The sequence below is a fragment of the Fukomys damarensis genome, unplaced genomic scaffold (genome assembly GCF_012274545.1).
Source record: "Fukomys damarensis isolate Sample0158 unplaced genomic scaffold, DMR_v1.0_HiC HiC_scaffold_25, whole genome shotgun sequence".
Classification (NCBI taxonomy): domain Eukaryota; kingdom Metazoa; phylum Chordata; class Mammalia; order Rodentia; family Bathyergidae; genus Fukomys; species Fukomys damarensis.
The window spans coordinates 921,308-932,348 of record NW_022900937.1 but is presented as its reverse complement, the minus strand read 5'-3'; the positions used below and the strand labels follow the sequence as shown (position 1 = coordinate 932,348).

The following is an 11,041-nucleotide window of genomic DNA, read 5'->3' as shown; positions in this document are numbered from 1 at the left end:
GTTTTTTTTTTTTTTTTTTTTTTTACTAATAGAGTCCTTCTGTATAGCTCAGACTGGCCCCAAACTCATTGCCCTTGTATTTCAGCCTCCAGAGTGCTAGGATATAGGTGTGTGCCAACACACCTTCCTGTTCTGCTTTTTTATTCACGTTTTAAATGCTTAAAAAAGAAAAGACTGCTACTCAAAAGCATCTGAACACCACAATTGCCTTACCAGATTTCTCCTTGCATCCCTACTTCTCCACCAATCAATGGCAGAGGCAGCTTGGTGAGAGTGCGTGCACGCGCGAGTGTGTGTGTGGGGGTGTGGGTGTGGGTGCGCACGCACATGTGTATACACACAATCATGTTTGGTGTTCAGGAAACAGTGCACATGTAGTAAAGTCTAGACTGTCATTGCTGGTGCCCCATTAAAGAAATTCTGTCCTTGTTGTACACTGGAGACCAGAGTACATTTTCTCATGGGAACAATTTAAAAATGGATTTTTAATGTAGATGGAAAAGTAGATTTGGAATCATTATTAATGTGCATATGAATGAAATAGGCTCTGTGTGTGGCTTATGGATCTAACCAAGTTTTTAATTAACATAGACCATTGAGCTTGGGAGAGAATCATTTGTAATATCCAACATGTAAATTTTTATCCCTCTGCTGTACCCCAGTTCTTGAATGTCCCCAAAAGTCTCCCGTGTTATAGGCTTAGTTCCTGGTTTGGACTAAAGTTGGTGGGGTCTTCAGGTCATCTGAGGGTGTGCTCTCAAAAGGGACTGTTGGACCCCCAGATACTTCCTCCATTTCCTGTTTCCTGGCAGCAAAGTAAGTGGTGTTGCTCTGCCACACTCCCCCGTGATATGCAGCCTTATCCAAGGCCCAAAGCTATGGAACCAATTGGCCATGGACTAAAGCCTCTGAAACTGTGAGCCAAAAGAAACTTTTATAAGTTTATAAGTTAATTATATTGTGTACTCTTTATAGTGATGGCAGACTAACATACTCTCAAATTATAAACTCTCTGACAATGCAGAATATCTTGCATACTTCTTTATGCTTTCCAGCATCTTCTACCTTGGGAATTTTCACTCGGTGACTAGTGGGTTATTACAGAGCTAGCAGGCAGTAGGACCCCTTTCAGGTCCTTTTACTTTCCCAAACCCACTACCTAGAAGAGATACTCATTGTCCAGTGAAAAAGATTAAACACAGATGCCCAAAGAAATGGGGGTTTGAAAAATCTATTGATTTGCTTCTCCTTAATGATGGTTGATTTGTCAACTATAACTTAGCCACTCAACTAAATTCTAGCTCAGCAGTGGAACTGAAGAGTTATTGGGTCAAAATCAAACACAGATTATGTGAACACAGGACTGTTTGTTATGCATATCCATGTGTGCCTTAGAGTGTATGGTTCTTATCTGGGGTAGCTAATGTCATTTTAGAATTATCTGCATTTTTGGTGCTGTTGAGCTACATCCTGAGCCCTTTCTCTATATTTTATTTTGAAACATGGTCTTGCTTAGTTGCCTAGGTTGAAATCAACCTTGTGATCCTCTTGCCTTAGGCTTCCAAAAGGCCAGGATTACAGTCATGCACCACGAGGTCTACATTTCATTGCTTTCCTCAACCCCTTTCTATTTTACTTTTAAAAAAGCAATATGAGGTGTTAGAATAGAAAAGAATAAAGCATAGGTTACAAAAATACTTAAAGAAACAGAAGCATCTTAACTGTTGCTCCAATTACTCCTCCCCACCCGAGAAACACAGGTAAGAAGAGTGAGTCTCAGAACTGACTCTCAGGGGGCTCACAAACAGTTAACTAAAGAACAGGAAGCGGAATTAGTCAAGAGATCTCTGTTGCACACTATTATGTGCATTAGCTTCCTGTTTCTAGGTCTTTTTATTACCATGTACTATTGCTTCTTAAATCTTTTACAGAAACAGAGCAGTTAAAGCTTAATCTGTCAGCATAAGGAAGTTTACTTTTTGTCTGATTTTATTCATTCAATGTCAGAAACAGTGACTTACTCACAGAATGCCAGTTGTGGGGAGAAAACACTGAAATTAAAAATGATTGTTTCAGGGCCAGGGATTTAGCTGAGTTGTTCCTGCGCCTACCTTGCAAGCACAAGGTCCTGAGTTTGATCCCTGGTACCAAAAAAAATTTTTTTAAATGATTCTTTCATAAATAAATTTGATCAGGATTTCCAGTGGGACTGATGCCTGGAGGGAAGTTTCCTGGGCTCCAGCCTGTGTACCCAACAATGAACTAGGGACAGCTGGACAGATGGTTGGATTCTGAAGTGTTTCTCGTGTTACAGTATTTTCTTCCTGTTGTCTCCCTTGAATTCTACAGCACAAGGGAAATGCTGTAACTTTCAAACAGTATCAAAAGGATCTTCCCTTTTTTTTGAGGAGTCACAAGTACTAAACGAATTGTCTTGGAAATCTCGCCTTCTCTTTTTAGACATGTTTTCTTGGTTAAATGATTGTTTTCTGTGGATAATATGACTTATCTTCCTTGCTATCTTTATAGCTAGAAATACAAAATAGAAGATGCGTGGATGTACTCGAGTCTTTTACTGGAAGACCTCCCATACGCCCATTGTCTCTAAGCCTGGTGGTAGGTAACACCATCCATTCAGTTTTGAGCTTTCTGGGGCAGAAAGCTGGGACTCACTCTTAGCACTTCTTACATCTGCCTGACACCAGCACTGCCTTTGCTTCCTAAACAGCTCTCGAGTCTATCTAGTTTTCTGCATTGCTGGTGCTACCACTCTGGTCCAGCTCTTGCCTCAGTGATTGCAATCAGTACCTAAATGATCTAGCTGCAGTCACCTCTTGCTCTCTCCAGTGCAAACCTGCTGTGGTCCTTCTGCTGCAGTAGTTGTCTACCACTCGAGGACCAAGAAAAACTCTTTCCTTGACACCCTCAGCCTTGCCTGGCTCCTTGCTTACCTTCCAGCCTCACCTGCTGTCCACCATTTCCTTGCATTGCTAGTGTGGCCAGCCTGCCCTCTCCTGTGCCCTCCAGATTTCCTGTGTAAGTGCATTTCCTCTTTCAGAGCTTAGCATAACACCCTCAGGGAAGCTCCAGCTTTATCCAAAATGCACAGCCAATTGTTCGCCCTCCAGGGACAATGTGGTGTGTCACTCCTGCACAGCACCTGGACAAAAGAAAGAGGTTTATGATCTGTGCATCAGAAGTCAGGGTTTATGTGAGAAGACAGAGCAGCAAAGTGTTTTTGTTTAATAATCAACTTCTTAAAATACAAAAGCCAATATTTCTAAACCAGAGAGAAATATACAGATAGATATTATACTTAAGAGTTCTCATAAGAGCTGGGATTTTGAATAAACATCAGAAATTCTTCAGGAAATACAGTCTGATCTATCTAGGCTGAGACTGAGTATGTAATTTAAGAGACAGGCATCTTAACTGTTGCTCCAATTACTCCTCCCCACCCGAGAAACACAGGTAAGAAGAGTGAGTCTCAGAACTGACTCTCAGGGGGCTCACAAACAGTTAACTAAAGAACAGGAAGCGGATTACTCCAGAGATCTCTGTTGCACACTATTATGTGCATTAGCTTCCTGATTGTAGGTCTTTTTGTTACCGTGTACTATTGCTTCTTAAATCCTTTACAGATACAGAGCAGTTAAAGCTTAATCTGTCAGCATAGGAAGATTACTTTTTTGTCTGATTTTATTTTTTATTAACAAATTACAATCACATATTTATGGTGTGCAAGGTGGTATTTTGACACAGATGTGTGTTGTAGAATGGCTCAATCAAATGAGTTGGCATAAGTATTACCTTGCACACTTATTTTCGTGCTTGGCAATTTTCTAGTATACAGTATGTTGTCATAACCTGTCATCACTGTGCTGTAAACAGATCTCTTGAACTTACTCGTCCTATCTAAATGAAATGTGCACCCCCTGCCCAGCGTGTCCTTCACCCTTCCACCGCTCAGCCTCAGGTCTTGTGCTCTTTGCGTCTATAAACTCAACAAAAGGCTACTTTCTACCTTAAGGTAGCCCAGCAAATCACTGTAAGCCTTTAGGCAAAGGGATGATGTGCTATCAAAGTGAAATTATAATGCAGTTTTGTCTCTTCTCGTGTGAGCTCACTCTTCATTATTTCCGTGTTATACTCCTCTTTCTGTATTTGAAAAGGCTCTCAGGAAAGAGTTCTCTTCTTGCTTTAAGACTTGAAGAAAAATGAGTGCCCAACTTGCCACTCGCTCACATCAAACAAAGCTGATTTTTCCTTCTCAACCACCAGATGCATCTCTTGACCTCTGTATTAACCTCCTGCTTTAGACAATCTCTCCCTCTCTCAAGGAACGGTGAGAGTGGCATACCCTTGTTCCCTGGCCTCTGGCCCATCCTGACACACTGCTTAGCTCTCTTCTTTGCTCACAGCATGTTCAGAGAGGGATGGGCATGTTCCCCTATAGTCTTTGCCACAGCAATATGAACTTGAAATTCTGACTAGCCCTTACTGTTTAGTTCTTTTCATAGCTAGTCATGCTAGTGGCCAGCTTTCAGCACAAAACGCTTTCTCTTATACACACTTGAGTAAAAAGGGACATTGGAAACGTTTAGCCCAACAAACCAATTTGTACAGGATTCATATTTACATAAGTCTCTCAGCCAGGCATGCAGGTGTACACCTGTAATCCCAGCCCTCTGGAAGGCAGAGGCAGAAGGACTGCAAGTTCAATCCCAGCCTTGGCAACTTAGTGAGAACCTATCTCAAAATGAAAATTTAAAAAGAGTTGAGATATAGCTCAGTGAGAAGGCTCTGGGTTCAATCCCCAGTACCAGAAACAAAAGGAAGGAAGGAAGGAAAGAGAGAGAGAGAGAGAGAGAGAGAAGAAAGAAAGAACGTCTGTCCATTGTTTTCGTGTTAAATAGCATAAGCAGATCAGTCTATCTGTATGACAGATCTAGGAACTTGGGCTTTCTGCGATATTGTCTCTCATTTTACTTGGCAATGGGCCTGACAATGCAGGGCTAAATTTGGCATCTGTCACTGCCTTTCAGGGTCCAAATTATATCGTGCAAAACACCATGAAGAATTCTACATGGGGGGATCGCAGCCGGTTGTGAGAGTGGTTGGTACACTTCGCATCAGCACACGCCTGTGAGTGAACATTAGAACTGTTGGCCAGATGCTTCCTGTAGGCGTCTGGAAAGGCAGGAAGTGCAGGGCCACTGGGAGGGCAGGCGCCCAGGAGAAGGATGCAGAGAGTGCATGAATCACGGGCAGACTCGCTCCATCGGGTGCTGTGTGGCTCCCGGACCTGTGCTGGGCTGTCCCTTCTGCGTGCGACACTGCGAGGGCCTGCCTGTCGAACCAGGCCCTGGACTGGCTCCACACCCTCCCGGTCGTGTCCTCGGGCTGTGATGTGTCTTCTTGTGTCCCCTATTATCCCTCCCTGCTTGAGTCTTGCAGATAATTTATGGCGCTCCAGTTAATCATCTTCCTCCCTCTTTTGTTCACCAGGTAGCCGGGCCTTCAAGGGGCTCCTTTATTGAGGATCGACGTCTCCTCTAGGTAATTGATCACCACAGACCCAGGGACCCTCGACTCATCGTCGAGGGAGGGTAATCATCATGAATAATCAAAATGCTGTCGCCGCGCTCCTGCAAGAGTGTGAGCGAGCGCTGGACCGGCTCTCGGTGGCGGCGCCAGCTGTGTCCGAGGAGGACAAGAGGGAGGACCTGCGATGCCGAGGTGAGGATGGGATGTGCGCAGCAGGGTCAGGCACAGGCCCGCGCCCCGTCCCCTGCCTGGGCCACACGTTCTCCTCTCTGCCCTATTTTTCTTTCTTGGCAGACGACCACCGAGAGATGGGGAGGTTTCTAGGGCATGAACGGGACCTGGGCTGCGTGCAGACGGGCGGGGGCAAAGCTCACTCTGTTGCAGTGAATTGCTGTCAGTTCTAATTTCAGGCTTCAGTAAACATGAGGCTACAAGAAACAGTTTAGTTCAGCAGGAACAAAGGGTCGGAGTTGGCTGGTGCACGTAAATTTGAATTATTAAAAAATGGAAGCAACTTCTCAATGGTGGCACATACTTTTTTCAAGCGGGGATTTTGTGCCTCATCAATTTCCATAGACTTCTATGCTTTCCATAACTATGTCATCTCGCCGGTGCAGCCGCTGTCTTCTGCAGCACCCAGGAGTCCTCATGCCAGTCCCTGAAAGGAGTCCACCCGTCCCCGGAGTCCTGACCGCGTGGTGTTCGGGAGTCCGGCTCTGCCCCTGTCATGGCGTGTGCCATGCGTAGATGTTGACCCGGCACGGATAGGGGCCTTTCGATCACAAAGTCTGGAAAGCTAAGAACAATTCTTATTTCTTCTTCAACTGGTTTTGGACAGGCAACACTGCATCACTGAAACAGGTTTTCCCTCTGTTTCTCTAAGAAAGTCTCCCTTACATGTTTTTAATATTTCTCTTCATATTTGTAGTGCTGTCATTGTATACAAAAATGAGATCCCCCATAAACTGCCTCCTTCTCTTCTCTTCTGTGCCTTACACCACAAAGGAGGGTTCTGGGAGGGGCCCCCTCCCTCCTTCCCATTCAGAGGCACACACGTCTTCATAACACTTTCAGGTGCTGGTGGAAGCGTAATTACTTGTAGCCTTTTCAGTCTTGCTCCTTTCGGAATGAAAGCACCCACGTCCAGTCAGTTCGCCACCTCCATCTGCCATCCTCCTCCTTTCTCTGCTGCCCTGAGCCCTGGGGCAGGGTGTGCCGGGCCAGCTGCTATGCCTGCCTGTTACCCCAAGGCCTTGGGTGCCGGCCACGTCCGCCCTGTGTGGGGGACACAGGGACACAGTCACTGCCCCATAAGCTCTCTTGCTGGCCCTGCTTCTCCCCAGGCACCACGCTGCCTCCGAGTCGTTCCCGCTGGAGTTTCCTGTTGTGACACCACAGCCTCTACTTCACACCCAAATTCCTTTAAGCTTGTGGTTTTGCTGGAAAAGACTGTGCACCCCCATCAGGTAGCATCTTCTTTTTCTTTCCAAGTACCACAGAATAGGAGAACAGATCAGTGAGTCCTAGACGAGGCAGATTGGGCCTCTAATATCACTGAATTAGACACAGGCCTTCAGATAAGCTGCTTGGGGAAGCAAACGATCCAAGAGGAGAGGGCTTGATCCTGTAAAGCAGAGGGGTTGGAATCCTCCTCAGAGCAGGGATTGCGGGCGCTGCTCTGCCCAGCAGCCCAGCACAGAGGGCTTCTGAGGTTCTGGCCTGAGAGAAAAGCCTTGGCACAGGGTTACTCAGCACAGGGCGAGCCCACAGAGTCAGGAAGAAATACTGTTTTACTCCTGTCCTCCTCCTCTTCCTCCTCTTCCTCCTCTTCATCCTCCTCCTCCTCCTCCTCCTCCTCCTCCTTCCAGCCCTGTCCTTCTACCTCCAAAGTTGTGCTTGTCACAATGGGTGACCTGGCCCCAGCAGCATCCAGAGCTGGAGACAGTGACACCCAGACAGTGTTCCATCCAGACAGCCTGCATTAGAGGTGTCTCGCCTTTCAGTGTGTGCTGCGGGACTGGCTGAGGTCCAGTGGGACATTGTAGGTGGTGCGCAAGAGGCAAAAGTGAGTTGTGAAGAAGCCTTCTCCATTATCATAAAGAAACTTGAGAAGATTAAGCTATTCCATCCAAAGCACGATGCAATTCTGTGAACCCAGAAATCGCTTTTCTGTTGTCCGTGGTTACTCATATTCATGCATGACAGTGTTCCAATAGTTTACCAAAGGGAGACACTTTGGAGGGCAAAGGGGGCACTATGGCTAAGAGCAGTGGATCACATGGGGCCACCCTGAAAACAGGCATCCTGCTCCTGGCTCTTCAGAAATGCTGGAAGTCATTTTGTCTGCACAAATCCCGGATACATCCTTAAAAGGCGACACCGAAAGTGGCAGTGAGACAGCCGAGTGTTCCAGCAGCATAGGACCACATCAGTCCCTAACCCTGGGTTCCGAGGAGGCTGCTGCAGAAGTCCTCAGTGGCAGAGTGGGGATGGCCAACTCCGTGTGCTGCCTGTAAATCACCCCTCATGATCACTGCGGGCGATTGGTGGGTATGACCCATAAGATGTCCCCTCAGGGCCAAGGAGAAACCGCCTCATCCTGATGCCAAGTTCACAGAAAGTCGTGAAGGACCAAGACTGGGTTAGATTTTTTCTTCCTTCTTTTCTCTCATTTTCTCTCTGTTTCGCTCTGTTTAGCATTTCTCACATAGACATTAAGACTGAACGCTCTCTCACCCATGTCGTAGGAGATGTGAGATGTGGCACCCGTCTTCAGGACACTGCCAGCCAGTGACACAGACGTGTCGTTACACCAGAGGGGACAAAGGCTCCTGAGAGGTCATGGCAGGCTGCACAGAAGGGGCTTTTGGGCCCAGCGCTGCTGGTGGTGGATCTGAATTTGGTCACCAAGGTGTGGGGAAGGGCAACACCACCAGTCAGAGCAGGAAGTGCAACACTAAAGAATGTAAGCATTCCGTACAGAGCAGCAGTGTGGGAGACAGAGTCGATGGAGTGAGACTGGAAGCAGTAATTCAGGAAAAAATACTGGAAACGTAGAGGAGGAAATGAATTATAGGGACCACAGGATTTGATAACCAGTTACAATCAGAGAGAGAGAGAGAAAGAGAGAGAGAGAGAGAATATGTAGACTGGCTCTGGGTTTCAAATCCAGATGATGCAATGAATTTTGCTTCCATTCATCAAAATATGTAAGAGAGAAGGGAAGTAGGTCTAGAAAAGAGCTGATGAGTTCAGTCACGTGTAAGTGCAGAAACACACAGCTATGATCCTGCATCCAGGTCTGCAGTCCCTTGTTCAGAGCGCTGGAAGTCCAAGTCCTCCAGCAATCAAACTTGTCCATGTTGGGAGCTGTCCCACCACATGGACTGCGTGTCACATTCAGAAGGTGGGGCAGCATCTAAAGCAAACCTTAGCTTGTTCTTTCTTTTGCAAACTTTTAACAATCTCACTAAGAAGCATCATCAGGATGACCATGCTCCCTGTCAATTCAAGTCTGGTTTGGGGGACAAATGTTAGAAAAAAACTTTCAGTTTCCACAGCTTTGGGGTTTCTGAAGTTTGACTATGGAACTGGTCTAGGCAGGTTTGGTGCCGTCGAGCGATTTAACACAGTCACAATTGTGCAACAGGGCTCCTTCACAACTAACCGCCGCCTTGCACAGCCTCCTTGAGTTTCTGTCACTGGTTGTCTCTGTCCAAATTCTGTCTGCAGGGAAAGGATGAGGCTCTCAGAGAAGCAGAACTGGGCTGAGCAAACTGACTCTCGACACGAGACAGCTGCCACCAGCCCAGCCTGCCCTTCCTCTCCAGTCCTTTCTCGTTTTACAGGGAAAATAATATTTCCTCCATTCCTGTCTCAGATTCTTCATGCAGGGATAGTCACCGAAGTGCCTTCCTTCCTACTAAAAACCTTTCTCAATGCCTGACTACCCCAATTTACCTGTAGGGCACAGCATACGGGGGCCCCCTGACAGATAGTCCCTCGCTATTATTCTCTGGGTCACAGCCAACGGCTCAGGGCAGCCAGCCCGAGGTGAGGACAAGTGTTTTTGCTGCGGAGGTCTTCATCATAATGTGGGGGTCTCGGTGGCCTTTTTCTCCACTGCGATTTCCTTACCTGAACTCTGACCTTTTCAGCTTCACTCTCCAGAGAGCTAAGGACCCTGATCCAGGAGGCAAAGGAAATGAAGTGGCCCTTCGTGCCTGAGAAGTGGCAGTACAAACAAGCCCTACTCCCAGAGGACAAAACAAACCTGCAAGACGTGATTGGCGCCGAGCTGCAGCAGCTGCTGGTAGGAAGAGCCCACCACCTGTCCCCTGACATCCCCGGGGGAGGCCTTCAGCCTCTGAGGGGCCCTCGTAGATTAAATTTCCTCAAATCACAGGACAGCCCCTAGCGGCAAGGGCAGTGCTGCCGCCTTGGCTGATGGAGGAGACCGCTGGCTGGACAGCCTGGTTTCGGGAAGGTGCAGAGGGCTGTTCAGTGGGTCCAGCTGTCTCCCTGAAATCCTGACATGCCCTCTGGGGGCCAGAGAAGTTGCTTGGACTCCACTGGGCCTGATAAAATTTGTGCTTTGAAATGCCACTTTCTAAAAGTTGGGTATCTTAAAAGAATCAATTCACTACTCCTATCCATGCGACTTGTCCAAACTGCTGAAGTCAGGTCTGCCCCACCCTGGCCCCACCTGGGTCCTGTTCCCTGTGGTCAGCACCCTGTGGTCAGGAGGCTCGGGAAGCACCAACCCCAAGCCACTGCTGGCTGATTCCTGGTTTAGCAGAAGTTCACTGACACCTCACCCAAGGCAGGAGGCAGCCTGGCAAGTCCAGCAGAGGCAGCAGGCAGGGACTGGGGCTCAGGTCACAGGGGTGGCACAAGTACCGTTGCATGTGACAGCATTGCTTCATACCCACCTTCTCTCAACATTGCCAAGGAAGCCTACTTAGCTTGTGTGTGTTTTTCTTACGTAAAAGTGTGCTTGTTAGGAACTGAGGCGTTGTAACAATGACAGCACCCTAAAATGTTCACTTTATTGGTTTACGTGGACTTTGCCTGCAAAGGTCTCAGAAAACCCTGCTAGTCTGTAGGCACACAACAGTAGCTTGGGGACTTGATAGCAATAGTGAAACCTCTATCTCTCTCATCCCCACAAAATTAAAAAAAGAGGACTGGGGATTACAGGCGAAAGGAAATGTGGAAATCAATGTTGAGCCAGAGGCCTGGCTCCTGCTATAGTGGAGAAATAGAGTGTGTCGGTGCATGCTTACAACCCAGTACTTGGAAGGCCAAGTACAAGGAGGATTGTGCGTGCAAGGCCTCAATCTGATCCTGTCTCAAAAAAAAAGTAAAAACCCCCAAAAAGCAAAACAAAAAGAGAAATAGAATGAAGCAATAACTATCATTTGCATGTCACTGTTGAGTTTATGAAGTGTTTGCATCTGCATTATGACTTTTTTTTTTTTTTTTTTTTTTTTTT

General features: G+C 47.0%; 1 protein-coding gene across 1 annotated transcript in view; it reads left to right on the top strand.

Annotated features, from left to right (window-relative positions):
- Alpk1 (alpha kinase 1) overlaps positions 1–11,041 on the top strand; it is a 65,832-nt gene that overhangs the window by 11,281 nt on the left and 43,510 nt on the right. Inside the window, exons 3-5 of the mRNA XM_033755989.1 lie at positions 5,046–5,145; positions 5,509–5,739; positions 9,705–9,859. Coding sequence (XP_033611880.1) covers positions 5,619–5,739; positions 9,705–9,859 — 276 coding nt within the window. The 5' untranslated portion in view covers positions 5,046–5,145; positions 5,509–5,618. The remainder of the gene's footprint in view (positions 1–5,045; positions 5,146–5,508; positions 5,740–9,704; positions 9,860–11,041) is intronic.